At 41.2% G+C, this 16,161-nt stretch overlaps 1 protein-coding gene and 1 long non-coding RNA gene across 4 annotated transcripts in view; one reads left to right on the top strand and one right to left on the bottom strand.

Annotated features, from left to right (window-relative positions):
* The window catches only part of LOC143996262 (mitogen-activated protein kinase kinase kinase 3-like), a 251,446-nt gene that overhangs the window by 167,939 nt on the left and 67,346 nt on the right, over positions 1–16,161 (bottom strand). Inside the window, exon 1 of one of the 3 annotated variants that reach the window (XM_077491228.1) lies at positions 15,670–15,840. The exons of 1 other annotated variant lie outside the window; for it this stretch is intronic. In XM_077491228.1, coding sequence (XP_077347354.1) covers positions 15,670–15,786 — 117 coding nt within the window. In that variant the 5' untranslated portion in view covers positions 15,787–15,840. Of the gene's footprint in view, positions 1–15,669; positions 15,841–16,161 lie in introns of those variants that run through there. One more of the 3 variants, XM_077491227.1, reaches the window with a different exon arrangement.
* On the top strand, positions 3,485–10,153 carry LOC143996261 (uncharacterized). The gene is made up of 2 exons (XR_013277521.1): positions 3,485–4,651; positions 8,662–10,153. It is a non-coding gene; the product is annotated as an uncharacterized LOC143996261 (long non-coding RNA).

The raw sequence follows: 16,161 nt of genomic DNA, 5'->3' as shown, positions 1-16,161 counted from the left end.
AGCTCTCTGCGGAAAGGGGCGTAGATCTACGCCCCTTTCCGAAAGTCCGCCGCTGCCTGCTGGGAAACACACAGATCCCAGAGGCAGCGGGTCCATCCTTATTGCGCAGCGCAACTCGCGCATGCGCAGTAGGGAACCAGGAAATGAAGCCGAAAGGCTCCACTTCCTGATTCCCATACCCAAGATGGCGGGGGCAGCACCCGAGAGACGATCGAGAGCTTTAAAAAAAAAAAAATGCGGAACTCCCGGCGGACTCCCACTTTAAATTCATTTTTTTCCTCCATTTTGTAGGTAGTAATAAAAGGTAAAGCAGCTGAAAGGTCTTTTCTGAGGAACCAAGAGTATATTACATACATTTGAATCTTAGTACAATAGCGTCTATAATTATCAGTGTGTACTAGAGCTGCACGATTCTGGCTAAAATGAGAATCAATTTTTTTGCTTAGAAGAGAGATCACGATTCCCTCACGATTCTTGCGGCGTAACATCATCTTTCACATTAAAACAAAATAAATTGATCTACCTTTACTGTTTCGTTTTTTTTTTTTATTCATTGAAGTATATTTTTTCCCCAAAAGATTGCATTTGAAAGACTGCTGGGCAAATACAGTGTGACATAAAATATTGCTGCAATTGCCATTTTATTCCCTAGGGTCTGCTAAAATATATAATGTTTGGGGGTTCCAAGTAATTTTCTAGCAAAAAATATTGATTTTAACTTAAAGACGTGTCAGAAAAACATTTAGACTTTAAGTGGTTAAACTTATTGCATTTACACCTTGTTGAAAACTTGGCAGTCTGCCCTGATTATTTATTTACACAGAAGTTCTATCCCTTTGATCTAAGAAGAGTTACAATGTTGCAAGTTAAAAAAAACTTGGCAGACTGCCCAAATGTTTTATTTTGACAGCTGAGTGAGCAGATAGTTTCTCCACTTGTTTATATGAAAGAATCACAACCTCTGCAGGAGAGATGTCAGAGGGGGTGAATTGAGATCACGATTTTTTAAAGATTAATTATGCAGCTCTAGTGTGTACTATTAAAATGGGCAAGAGAGCAAAAGAGACATCTGTAAATTGATGAACCATTATAATAGCACAGTAATTGCTTTGATCTACAACCTTCTAACTCTTTTCTGGGTTATTCATTTTGGCAGTGCAAACACACAAAAAAAATAGATAGGAGGGAGTCTGGGGATGAGGAGTTTTTAGTATTTCCTGTAAAAAGGTAGATACTGTGTTTCCCTGAAAATAAGACCTACCCCTTAAATTGTCCTACTGTGATTTTCGAGGAGGGATGCAACATAAGCCCTACCCTGAAAATATTCCCCACTGCTCTGCTTCTGCCAGCTTTCAGCAGTGGATGTCAGGCCCCTCTCCCTCTGCTTGGAGCGTGGAAGCGTGGAATCAGGCGGGTCAGGAAGGCACTGTAGGAAGGTACAGTGCAAAGTTTACATTGTATAGTGCTCTAATGCAGTGCATTTAGGATTTTACAGGCACTTTTAACTCCGTTCCAGAAAGGGGGGTTCAGGGCCACTTTGTGCAATACCACTGCACAGACCAGGTCAGTATAACATGTTTCTTTTAGAAAAAAAAAAAAGCCCTTAGCCCTCGTTTATATTGACTGCGGCTTTGAAATTGTGCGACTTAATCTGAAATCATATGATTTCAAAGCCGCATGTCAGTGCCACTTGGAAGACATCTGTGCGGTTTTATGGACAGACGTCTATGCAAGTCGCACCTGAAATCCCCAAAGGTAGTGCAAGAACTACATTTTCAAATCGATGTGGCACTGCAAAGTCGGCGTTGCACCGATTTGAACAGTGTGATTGCCGGCAATAGGGTGCGACTTGTAATGCGATATGACCTGTCGCTCCAATGTGGAGGAGGGCTTAGAGACACACAACGTTTGCCTATTACAACTATTTGATTTGCAAATAAATAAATAAATAAATAAATAAAAGAAGCTCATCAGCTTTCATTAGTGAAACCTGAACATTGCAAAGAAAAGAAGCTATTTTTTGTCAACAATGAGAGTTTAAAAGAGAAAGCTGAATCACCCGGCCACTAAAATTACAATGAAAGTGAACAATGACTTAGACGCTGGGAGGAAGCTGTGTGAGAGCACAAAGATAGCAGAACTGAAAAGCTGAAGAAGTTGGGCCACAGCTGCCAAGATATTACAATAAGGTCACATTCTCAAACTGCCCGCTACCCCTAAGCCTAGTGTCTTGGAGCACCTTGTACCACCATATCTGACAACATCGTTATTAAATTGCAATAAATATACATCTATTTGCACTAAGCAATTAGTGCACAAAACCAGTTGATTATAACCTCCACATGAAACAAAAAAAAGGCCAATATATAAAGGAGAGAAAATACCAACTTGCACTTTACATTTAGTTCATAAAATACAGAGCCTGCTAATTTCTTGGTATATTCGCAGCTTAATGCTCAAAATGTGTTGGGTATTATCCTCTACCTAACATCTTTTTCCCCCACTCTTTAAACGAAATGTAGCTTTTCTTACTTATTTAAAGGAGTACTAAATTATCAATAATTATATTAAATATTAATAAAGAGAATTAATCGCTGACTCAAAATGTTGTATTAGTACAGTTAGCATAACCTCTGTCCATTCCTGTAGCTGCTGCTTTTTTTCAGTATTTACAGCTCTTAATACCAGCCAGCATGGAGGTATGCTGATGGCAAAATGACATATTGCATGGTTCCATGCAGTGCTGTACTGCTGAGCTAGAGTGAAAGAACACATCCCCTTTAGATGTGCATGTTTTAGATAGGGAGCTGGGCACTGGACGGTGTACAATTTAGAAATCTTCCCATCAGTTGCTTGATTAGACGTGTTTCTGCAACAGTAATCAAGCAACTGATCAGCACAGCACAACTGAAGTCTGCAGCATCCAATGGCCAGCAGAGAGGATCGTGCTTGTGCAAAGGGATGTCTGTTATGTGTTCTTTCGGATGACAGCCCATCGTACGACAATCGTGTAGTCAGTACAGTATGCGTCCGATAAAAGTCGTTCGACAAACACCACACATGATCAGAAACATGAAAATAAACCAGAAGGACACACGGGTCACACGTATTTGACATAATTTAAAATACGTAGCTACGCACAACAGGAGATTTCGTACAACAAAAATCTTACACACATTTTGCACTGTTGTATTCAATCTTAGTTGTATGCAACAAAATGTGAACCATCTGTCTTACGATAATCGGAACGTGTGTATGGGGCATAATTGTGCATTCATAATAGTGAAGGATTACTCGGCTCTTTGCGTCAATCAGTGGCGGTTTTTATACATGCACGGTCCTGCCAATGGATCACACAGTGCTGTGTGATCTTTCACTTTCATGAATAGTGATAGGATCAGAGTTCCAGCTTAAGTTATGAGTTGACATTATGTGTACAAAATTGCTGTGTTATAAGATACGTATTGTGAAAAGTGAAAAATGTCATAAGTTAGGTCCATCTGAAACATGGAGGGAAGTATTTGACAAAACACAAATGTTACTTTCTACCCCAGATTCCCAAATCTACAGGAACCTACAGAGGGGAAAGGGTCCCAGACCAGTATAACCTTACTGATACTACCCCTTTCATAATATCATTAGAGCCCTTACAACAAATCTTAAGAGAGTCTGAAATACTTAGAAAACACATAGAGACACAGGAACATACCCTTCAAAATAATCTAATATCTGCAGTTATAGATAAAGGAAAATTAATACATTTATCCTCACAGATAAGAGATGAAACTACCCACCATTGGTACGATGTTTTCAGTGGATGGTCTCCTACCGCCACTACTATACTTAATTGGATGTTGAGTCCTATACTAATACTTATGTTTGCTTTTGTTATAATGACAATTATTAATTGTTGAGAATTCAAAAGAAAGTTAAAAGAATGAATAGGGGTGCCCTATAGAACTCTGAGTTTGGGATTATGAGTTGACGTCACCCTTCTCTTTGATTCTCTTTGCTTTTGAGATGCTGATATGGAACTGGGGGATGAGGACATTGTTCTCCTCTGACAACCCGCGGTCAGGGATAGTACTCAGGAAAGTATTGGCTATAACTCATGAGTAAGGACCCAGAGTTGGGAGAAGGATGATGTCAAAGGGGGAAAATGATAGGATCAGAGTTCCAGCTTAAGTTATGAGTTGACATTATGTGTACAAAATTGCTGTGTTATAAGATACGTATTGTGAAAAGTGTAAAGTCACTCAGACTACGCCCATCTGCTGACCACACGATGGAGAAAGGCTGTTTACTCCTTATCTGATATTTTTGTGTTTTTTCCCTTATTATGGTACTTTTGTTTTACATGATTCATCATTTTTGTGTGTATATAAGAACTGAGAAAACAATACACTTTTGGCCATTCAGCTTGGATTTGGGCTACAGAAAAGGTCTCCTGTATTTCATTTCTATCAGAAGCATAAGATTTGAACTCAGCATTACAAAGAGGAAAAGCAATTGGTTTGAGAATTGCACTTAACATTTTGGCGCCCTAAGAACAAGGACCTCATCAATGATCCTACAAGAGGTGGACGAACGGAGCTGACGGAACCATAACACTGGGGCACTTCGGGAACCACAGACCACAAAGCCTGGCCAGGTAAGAGAAAGCCTTTATTTCTCTTTATACTCTGAGCTTCCCTGATTTGTGCCTTTAGTCAGTTCTGTCAGAAACGGGTCTCCACGCAGCATATTAACTGCAACCTCTGTAGGGGTGAGTCTTGAACTATAATACCTTTGTTTTGCTGATAATTTGTTGTCTGTCTGTCTTGTTGAGAAAGTGAATGAGCCTTGTCAAGGATGGTATGAGTTAGAAGGGGATTGCCGAACTAAGCAACGGAATGCGCCCTTTCGGGGGGGGTCTGACGCTTATGCTTAACCTCACATCTAATTCATAAACCATAGGCGGGTTGAGAGTATAAGCCCTGTCTGCTCCATAAAGCAGGGATAAGAGTGCACGAGAGGGATCCCAGATACGGGAGGGGGAATAAGGTCTCCACAAGCCCGGAGATCTAGTCGGATACCTGGCCACTTAAAGGAATGCTTGTATATGTTGTAGCCGTCAGTCTGGTCATAATATTTGTCAGTTGGCTAGCATATAAAGTAATTCGATTTCAGAAATCTCATCCCGGGGAGGTTTTTTTAGGAGGTTTTTTAGTATTCTAGCATCCTAGGAGGAAGGCAACGAGGAACTGTTGTAGGGTCCCGCATACACACTTTTTTCTTTTTTATTTTGGGACATATAACAGTGTCCCACACGCTACCTAGGCACGGACTGTTAGAATGGGTCAGAGGTACACAAAACCCCGTCAAGGAACTGTGGCCCACTATACGGTGCCACAGATAATTAAGAACATATATGGGAAAGATGAAGCACAAAATGTAAAAACTATACTTCATAAATTTAAGGTAAAAGGAGCAGCGGGTTTAGACCCAGACGCGTGGAAGGAAATAAAAAGGGACAGACAAGGAGAGGTGTTAGAGAAGCAATGGATGCATCAGGTTCAGCGCTTAATTAAGGTCTCTTATAGAGCAAAAGAGGAGGGGTGGAAATATAACCCAGATTGTGATGGTTGGGACATGAAGGATAGAAGAACAAAAAATGCTGAGGCTCTGGTTGACCCCAGCTCAGCCATTCCACCCCCATACACTGACATAGAACATAAACCACATAAGATATATCCTTCACTCCAAGGCAGGGGATGGGTTTGTCAGGTTTGTGGAACACAAAACCCAGAATGGGCAATAGAATGTGTGCATTGTGGGGCAGAAAAACCTCATCCAGAAACTGTAGCCCCCGTACGCACTGATACACACATTGTACAGGTAAATAATCCGGAATTTGGACAAGTAGCCCATCCAAATGCCCCACCTACTGTTACTCGTAGGATGCAGATAAGGACCTGGGCACCATGGACACCAGACGCCCTTATGGCACTAATACAGAATGCCCCAGACCCAGTAGCGAAACCAGCAGCGTTTTGTAGATTTGTAAGACAGTTGATGGATACACATGATGCAACATGGCAAGACGGGGAAGATTTGTGTAGACATAAAATGACTCCTACTCTGTTTCAGCAATTTGTGACAGAAATAGGTCCGCACCGACCTATAGACCGGTTTGACGCAGACGGCAACCAACAGGCAGGACACGCCTACCTCAAGGAATGGCGCATTCGCCAACCCTTTATTCACAGGCTCTACAAACAGTGCTAGAGGAATGGTTACCTCCAGACTCTTGTGTATTGCTACAATATGTGGATGACCTATTGCTATGCTGTCCAGATAGGGAAATATGTCTCCATGCCACTTTGGCACTTTTGCAATTCTTGGCAAAAAAGGGTTGCAAGGTTAACAGGAAAAAGTTACAAGTGTGTCAGGAAAAAGTTGTCTTCTTAGGACATTGCATATCACAAGGAACAAGACATCTCACAGACGAGAGAGTACAGGCGATAAAGGGAATCTTACCCCCACGAAATTTCAAACAATTGCGTATGTTTCTGGGTATCGTGTCATATTGTAGACAATGGATACCCCACGCTAGCTCTTTGATGCAGCCATTATACGATTGTTTGAAAATTGTGCCGTATATGCTTACAGAAGTAGCTTATGAGTCGTTTGTCACTTTGAAACAGTTGTTGATTTCTGCACCGGCTCTAGGTATCCCCGATTATACAAAGACATTCCATCTATACATTGCTGAGATCACTGGACATGCAACAGGAATTTTGACACAGTCACATATAAAACAAAGGCCCGTTGCTTACTTCTCAGCAGCTCTAGATCCAGTGTCCAGAGGTTCACCGTCCTGTGTACGGGTGGTAGCAGCAGTGTCAATAATTATAGATAAGTCATCAGAAATTGTTCTAGACAATCCAGTTGTAGTGCACACCACACATGACATACATGCAATCTTGTCTCAAGTACAGCCCAAACACATTTCAATGGCTAGGCAACTAAGGTTACAGTGTACTTTACTTTTACCTCCAAATGTCACTTTTCAGCGCTGTACAACTTTCAATATGGCCACCTTTTTGCCTCTTCAGTCACCAGATTTGACAAGGGGGAATAAGGAGGAAGGAGATGAGGAAACTGACACTCTTCTGTTTAGAGAGATAGTTGAACACGACTGTTTTCAGCTCATGGAACAAGAGACAATGGGGTTCCCTCATGTTATAGATACACCAATTTTAGACGCTGAGCACACTTTGTATATAGATGGCAGCAGATTTGCTGATGATAAAGGAAGATATCACACAGGATATGCAGTAGTAACTGATACACAGGTGATTGAAGCGCAGCCCTTACCAGCCCACATGTCAGCACAGGAAGTAGAATTAAAAGCTTTAGAACAAGCCTTAGAATATTTACAAGGACAAGAAGGAAATATTTACACTGACTCTGCCTACGCTTACGGCGTAGCGCACGATTTCGGCCATATATGGAGAGCTCGAGGGTATCTGACAGCAGCAGGCACACCAGTAAAGCATGCGGAAGGAATAAAACGGGTTTTGACACATCTTCAAAAAGTTAAAAGGGTAGCCATCTTGAAGATAGCGGCACACACAAGTGCAAAGACAAGGGAAGCAAAAGGAAATGCCTTTGCAGATTTAACTGCGAAACAGGCAGCTCAGAAAGAGATGTACCCTGAGACAGTGGCAGTGGCAGAGGTAAGTACAGTAAAGCCTTCATGGCAACAGTTGAGCAAGCTACAGGAGCAAGCGGCGGACAGTGAAAGAGACAAGTGGGTAAGGATGGGAGCCCAAATTGACCCTGACAATGTATGGAGGGCAGGAGGTAAAGTATGCCTACCGGCGTCTCTGTACCCAGCCATGGCCACGGCAATCCACCTACCTACCCATGTCAATTCCAATTCCATGTATAGAATTGTGAACCAAGGATGGCTAGCACCAGGATTCAGTAGTATGGCCAAAAACTACTGTGCAGCATGCCAAATCTGTCTCCTGAATAATCCAGGACAAAAGGTAAAAACGCCATGAAAACACCAAGCTCGGGCCCAGTACCCCTTTCAAAGGCTGCAAATTGACTACATACAGTTGCCAAAAAGTGGCCCCTTTGAATTTGTACTTGTGTGCATCGATTTATTTTCAGGCTGGCCAGAGGGATATTTATTAAAATCAGCCACGGAAAAAGCTACGGCTAAGAAACTGATCACTGAATTAATACCAAGGTTTGGATTACCTGAAACAATAGAATCAGATAGAGGGACACACTTTACAGGTGAAGTAATGCAGAATGTGATGACCATGTTAGGGGTTCAACAGAGTTTCCACACCCCTTATCACCCACAGAGTTCAGGATCAGTAGAAAGAGTAAATGGGACAATAAAGCTAAAAATACAGAAAGCCATGCAAGAGTTAAACAAGCCATGGCCAGAATGCCTGCCTTTGGCTTTGTTCTCCATAAGATATACCCCAACAGGAAAAACAGGGTTGTCTCCATATGAGATACTTTTTGGGAATGCACCTAGATTAGGTTTATACTTTCCACAGAGTATGCAATTGCAATGTGATAGTTTGACTGCATATGTGATACAATTGCAACAGCATCTAACCAAGATCCACAAGAGTGTTTATGCTTCCATTCCAGATCCCAACTCTATAGCAGGTACTCATTCACTTAGCCCCGGAGATTGGGTCTATGTAAAGAAACATACCAGAAAAGCTTTAGAGCCACGGTTTGAAGGACCATATCAAGTACTGCTGACCACTCCCACATCGGTCAAGTTGGAGGGAAAAGCAGCCTGGATCCACGCATCACACTGCAAAAAGAGTCCTGAACCGAGAGAAACAGAATGACGATCTTTCTAACTATGATGATAGTGCTTGAATGTCTTCAAATGTTTGTTTACACATGGACTCCCGGTATCAATGTAACAGTTCATGAAAACAGTACTGATCTTATATGGACAAATCAGGATAAGAGTATAACGCAATATCCTTACTATGAATGGTATACTGTAGGAAATTTCACTGTAACAGGACAGGAGGGTCCTTTTTACATGATGCACAATGTGGATTCACCAGTAGTGTGGATAAAAGCTAAGTCACAAGCACAAGTAAACATAACTTTCCATTGGAGGGACAATTTAACATCACCCTTTAATAACACGCCACATAAATGTCATAAGTTAGGTCCATCTGAAACATGGAGGGAAGTATTTGACAAAACACAAATGTTACTTTCTACCCCAGATTCCCAAATCTACAGGAACCTACAGAGGGGAAAGGGTCCCAGACCAGTATAACCTTACTGATACTACCCCTTTCATAATATCATTAGAGCCCTTACAACAAATCTTAAGAGAGTCTGAAATACTTAGAAAACACATAGAGACACAGGAACATACCCTTCAAAATAATCTAATATCTGCAGTTATAGATAAAGGAAAATTAATACATTTATCCTCACAGATAAGAGATGAAACTACCCACCATTGGTACGATGTTTTCAGTGGATGGTCTCCTACCGCCACTACTATACTTAATTGGATGTTGAGTCCTATACTAATACTTATGTTTGCTTTTGTTATAATGACAATTATTAATTGTTGAGAATTCAAAAGAAAGTTAAAAGAATGAATAGGGGTGCCCTATAGAACTCTGAGTTTGGGATTATGAGTTGACGTCACCCTTCTCTTTGATTCTCTTTGCTTTTGAGATGCTGATATGGAACTGGGGGATGAGGACATTGTTCTCCTCTGACAACCCGCGGTCAGGGATAGTACTCAGGAAAGTATTGGCTATAACTCATGAGTAAGGACCCAGAGTTGGGAGAAGGATGATGTCAAAGGGGGAAAATGATAGGATCAGAGTTCCAGCTTAAGTTATGAGTTGACATTATGTGTACAAAATTGCTGTGTTATAAGATACGTATTGTGAAAAGTGTAAAGTCACTCAGACTACGCCCATCTGCTGACCACACGATGGAGAAAGGCTGTTTACTCCTTATCTGATATTTTTGTGTTTTTTCCCTTATTATGGTACTTTTGTTTTACATGATTCATCATTTTTGTGTGTATATAAGAACTGAGAAAACAATACACTTTTGGCCATTCAGCTTGGATTTGGGCTACAGAAAAGGTCTCCTGTATTTCATTTCTATCAGAAGCATAAGATTTGAACTCAGCATTACAAAGAGGAAAAGCAATTGGTTTGAGAATTGCACTTAACAATAGATAATCAGTGATATTGGGCCTAGTGCACTGTATGAAACTGCCCAGCAGCGCTGGTGGATCATTCATAAAACTGCAGCACTGTGTGATCAATCTTCCTGGCCATGTATGTATTAAAGAAGTCGCTGATAGACACACAGTGCTAATGGCTGTGGGATTTTTTGCTGTAAATGGCAGCACTGGTCTCCAGAATGGCCCCTGTTGCCAGGGAGCAGAGCTGTCAAATCTTTCCAATAGTGTTGTCAGACTGTGGGGGAGAACCTGCCCGACCATGCTGCTTCAAAACTAAGGATCAGATTTTTTTGTTTAAAATTCTTTATTTTTTAAAAGATAGCGCATGTCAAAATAAGGTACAAGCCACATACACGTCATCAGTACACATAGAAAAATAATACAGGAATGACATCAGCACGTTAAATAAAGATCAATACCAGTTAGGCCTCCAAACACAATGGGGACCCAGTTTAACACACCATCTATAGACACACAGTAAGGACTAGAGGTTGGCATGAACAAAAGCCATTGAACTTTTTTCTAACATAACAACTTCCATACACATACACTAACGGCCCATACACACATTCCGAATATCATACGAAAACTGACATCGGTGGATGAATCGTACGATTTTCGAATCGTGTGTACACTGCTTTCAACAGCTGATCACGACAGTTCATCCGATATTATTCGATCAGACATAGTACGATTCGAGATCGTACGATTTTCGTTTGTCGTCCAAAAATACAATACAAATACATTACAACACATGACATCACTTCTTTTTTTCCTGTCGTACCAGAATTTTCATGACTTTATTTACCTATTCAATTTCTACTTGTGACAATTAAGTGAAAAAGGTTGTACGATCTGTAGTATGATATTCGGATTGTGTGTATGGGCCATAAGGGACAGATTTTAATGGGACCAAGTACTATAAAGCTTTGGTCCCCTGAGGAGTTAAATACCATTAAACAATAAATGACAGTTCTTTAATATCTGCCAGGCATTCACTTATTTGGGTGAATAATAAAATGAAAACACCGCTCTTCTAAAATGCCTAATATTTTTCAGGTGTGGTGTTAAAGCCTGGATTTTGGATAAATTTCCTTCTGCAAAGCAGAGCAATGAAATCATCAGTACTGCAAATCTATGCATTACCTAACTGACTACCTTGTGTAAGTATAAACTCTTAAAGCTGAACTGCTAGGCAGATATGAAGGACACAAACCATTTCTTAATGAACCATTAAATCATATTTTTTTTTTTAAATACAAGCAGTGTAAGTAACTAAATTTAACGTAGTATCAGTCTCTTGCAGTCTGTGTACAGCAGAGCCTGGGCTAGGAGAGGGAGGGAAAATACTGGTAAGTCAATCAGCTATGCTGTGTGCCCATGTTTTGATAAGGAACATGTTTATAAAAGGAAAGAATAATGTGACAAAGATGAGTTAATAAGCCAGCTGCTTTCTTTCACTGCTGTCCAATCACATGCAGGGGGAGGGACTAGACCTGTAAGTGTTACATAACTGCAGCACAGAAAATCAGTGCTGTTTGATGGGTCTGTGTAAATATCAGGACTGGAAGGACAAAAATACAAAATGATTTGGCAGGAAAAACAGCTTCATTATATGTACTTCACTTGAGTATTTAGCTGTGTGTCCGGGGGTTTAGCTTTAAGGTATCGATTGTGCAGAATGTATATTGTGCACATTAGCTTTGTAAATCTTTTATTTTTTAAATTTTCTATTTAGATTGTAAGCTCTCATGAGCAGGGTCCTCTTTTTTTCCAATCAGATACTTTTTATTGAAAATTTACAAAAAAAGAAAACTACTACATACAAGTCAAGCCCACTAAACAAATGATATTACTATAACAAAACAAAAAAAAAACACAACAAAATAGATTATGCTCCTTAGAGATTATACAGTCATTGTTACTTAAAGGAGAAGTCCAGACTGAGCTCATTTGGCTGGGCTTCTCCTATGGGTCACAGGAGTGCAATTCATTTTGCACTCTTATGACCCGTTTTCAGCAGAAGCCCACTCTGCTGACATCACATCACATCTCAGCGGCTCCCCACCCCTCCACAGCTCAGCGCTCCAGTGAGCATGGAGGAGCAGAGAGGAGAGATCCTGATTGACAGTCAGCAGCTCTCTGCTCGGGGAGCTGAGAGAACTGAGCCATCGACAATGTTCGATCGCTTGGTTCTCAGTGCAGAGACGCTGGGGGAAAGATGCAGCATCAGACCGATGCTTCATCCACCTAGCTAAGTATGATAAGGGACCCCAAACCCATACTTCTCTTTCAATGACAATAATAATTACCTCTTAACCCTCTTGTGTTGTAAGTGCACTGTCGCTAATTATTTTGTAAAGTGCAGTACAAACTGATGGTGCTGTACTGCAAATCCTGTATAATAGTAATGTTATTATACAGTTTAGATCATTGCTTAAAGTGTTACTAAACCCAGGAACCTGCATTCACTATATCTGGTCACCCACAGCACACAGTATATAGCAGTCTTGTGACTTCTATCAGTGTCTGGTTAAAGCACATCAAAGCTGTGTAGCATATCACAATATTCATCTGAAAGAAGCAAAGCTGAACAAAAGCTTGGCTCCTATTAGACTGATGTGATAATATGCAAGCAAGCTTCAAAGAGGGCCATGGCTGCCAGAATGATTGATGAAGGTGGGTTACAAAGGTCAAAGGATCAACAGGCACTGAAGATGGACCCAGGACACATAGACATGATATATGGACAATGCTGCCCCTAGAGGCCAATACAGCAGGACAGACAGTAATATAATATATTGAGGAGGACTGCCCCGTAAATACTTTGATTTGTCAAAGGTCTAGATGGGCCGGCAATTGGGTTGGATCTGGATGGTGTATGGATGAAGTTTAAAAAATGCACACAGAAGAGAATTAATTCCCTTTCGCTCTTAGCTCTTGCCTGATGGTTCTCTGAGCCTCATGGCTCTCTCTGTTACCCTTTTTAATCCCAGCTGACAAGACAATATCTAGAGGACAGCCTTGTGATAAGTAACTTTGATTTTCTTTTGTTATATGCTCTATAGTATTTTCATGTTAGCATTTTCCTATTTTCTTGGGAAATAAAAAAGACGTTTTATTAAGCAGTGTTTTTTTTAATAGCTAACCTTATATTATTGTGCTATCAACAGTAACATTATCAGAGTTTTAATAGACTAGCTAACCATAGGAATAAATAGACAATAAATAGACAAATTCATACATATATGGAATAAATAGAGGGAATCCGTAACCACCCTTGGATAATATTTATATTAGAATTTACTTTAATCTTAGAAGTTATTTCACAGGCCTTTTTACACACTGCAAAGGATTAATCCCGTAGGTTCCACAGTGAGTTTAACAAGCATGCTTTACTGCTTATACAGACTGATTTTACTGTTGTGGGTTTAGTAACACTTAAAGCCCGAGATTTTTTTTTTTTTTTTTAATTGGCACAAGGGACAATAATGTGAAGAGACCACAGCACTGGTATCAGCTGTCCTAATTAAAATCCAAACTCCTCTACCACACCCCCCACCCCATATAAGCACTGGTCCTGTCATAGACACTCAGAAAAAGTGCCAACTATGCCCATCCTTTCCACCCCCTTCTCTATTCACAGAAGCTGTACTACAGCTTCTATCGATGAAAAGCAGACCTAAACTCTAAGTTTGGTCTATGAGTGCTCCTTTTGTGACAGGTCCCCTTTATTTCAAGAACAGACGCAGTAAGACTTTTGGGGACGTCCATCATAAAGGCACTATGTAAACGCAGCAGAATTTAATAAACACCCCATGCAGCAAGAGGGTTGCCGGAAAAATACATCAAAATATTTCCTTTACAGAACAGTAGTTAAAAATATTTCCTCTTTGCAAAAACAACTTTCATCGTAAACAAGCAACCCTAAAAACATAAAAACATGGTAATTAATAAATCAGCTAAAAAACATTTGCATGAGCATCGTTGGCCAAAATTGCTTTTCTATTTTGAAAGGAATTGGCCCGGGTGTTATCCCTTAATGGGTCTTTATGGCTACCTACCTGGGGTTGTGATATGCCAAACTACCGTACTTCTTTTTCCTGTTGCAGTGAATTGTCCAAATAAAGCTTAGAGGAATGCACTACAGCTACCGGGCCATGGCCCAGAAGGCCACAGTCTCCCCTCAACATGGTCTTCAGTTAGCTGCAGATCCCTTAGCCTCCCACAGTGCCTTCCAGCAACCATAGTGCCTTCGAACCATCTACAGTGGCCCACAGTGCCCCACAGTGCCCCCAGAGAGCCCTTAGCCTCACCAGTGCCCCACAACCTCCTACAGAGCTGCCCAGATTTTTACAGAGCCCTCCATCCCTCTACAGTACCTCCAACCTCCAGCAGTGTCCCACAGAACTGCCCAGCCTATCACAGAGCCCCCCAGCCTACTGCCGAGCCTCCAGTCCTCTATAGTACCCCCAACCTTCAACCACGCCCCACAACCTCCCACAGAGCTGCCAAGCATACTACAGAGCCCCCAGCCTGCTGCTGAGTTTCCAGCCCTCCATAGTATCTCCAACAGTACCCCACAACCTCCCATGGAGCCACCCGGCCTACTACAGATCCCCCCAGTCCTCCATAGTACCCCCAACAGTGCCCCACAAACCTGCTGCAGAGCCTCTAGCACTCTATTGTACCCCCAACAGTGCCCCACAACCTCCCAGTCTACCACAAAGTCCCACAACCTCCCAGTCTACCACAGAGTCCCCCAACCTGCTGCAGAGCATCCACCCCTCTACAGTACTCCCAACCTCCAATAGTGCCCCCCAGCCCATTCAGAAACCTAATCCCCTACAGGTCCACTAAGTCATCTGCACAGTCCCTAACCCATTCCAAACCTTCCCCCACTCCCATATTGATACCCGGCCTCATTTAGAGCCTTCCAGCATTTCAATTCATGTTTTGCATTCCCACACTTATGTTGTCTACCTAGAAGCTAATTCATTGATTAACCATTTTAACTTGGTTGGATTCCACCCAAATCATTCCACTGAAACTTACTTTCCAAAAGATGTCAATTACTACTGATCACAAAATATAAACACCATTCCTTCATACTTCTTGTTAAAATTACAGGTGTACTTTTTATTAAGTTTTCCGTAACCCACCACCCCAAGCCTCCAAAGTTAAATGGCACTAACCACCACCCCAGCCCAACAAAAGAGGAGAATTTTGTCCAACAGTCTGAATGAGTAAAGTTCAGCAGTGTTACAGAGGTAAGTACATAGCTGGGTTGGGGGGGATTCGTGCAGTTTAATTTAGGATTGATGGTGACGGGAGGTTGGGATAGTTTACCTAAAAACACGCATATACTTCAAAGTATCAAAGGATTTGCCCATTCCTAGATTTTCTCTTACCTTTATGGATTGAGTTTTAATGTCTCTCATTACCACACTATCTCTTCTCCTCTCTCTCCATCTGTTAGTATTTCTCAAGGCTATGTCCTTTGGTCTCATCTCTTCTTCTATACCCATGGTCTTGGCCGGCCAATTAGCTCATGTAGATTTCAGTGTCTAAGCAGACATCTATCTTTCAGCTCCGACTCTCACTTCTCTACTGTCTTGTCTATCTACTATTTCTTATATAACATCCTCTCACTTCCTTAAATCTGATGCGGGTAAAACAGAACTAGCAAGTTTAGTGCCATTTCAATTCTGCTTCCGCAATCTTCCAAAAACTGTGTATAATTACCAAGCTCCCCTAGTTAAAGATTTCAGAACTTTCTCTCAATTAAACCCGACATTCACTCAGTAAAACAATTATGTAATATATTGCAGCTTAGTGGTAGCTGCATTCGTTTGGATTTTATGCACTAAGAACATTTTTAGCAAGTACAGAAAATACCGATG

This window comes from Lithobates pipiens, unplaced genomic scaffold (genome assembly GCF_037356315.1).
Source record: "Lithobates pipiens isolate NorthernLeopardFrog02 unplaced genomic scaffold, aLitPip1_a1.2 Scaffold_19, whole genome shotgun sequence".
Lineage (NCBI taxonomy): Eukaryota > Metazoa > Chordata > Amphibia > Anura > Ranidae > Lithobates > Lithobates pipiens.
The sequence above is the reverse complement of the archived record's forward strand: the minus strand, read 5'-3'. Positions and strand labels throughout refer to the sequence as shown.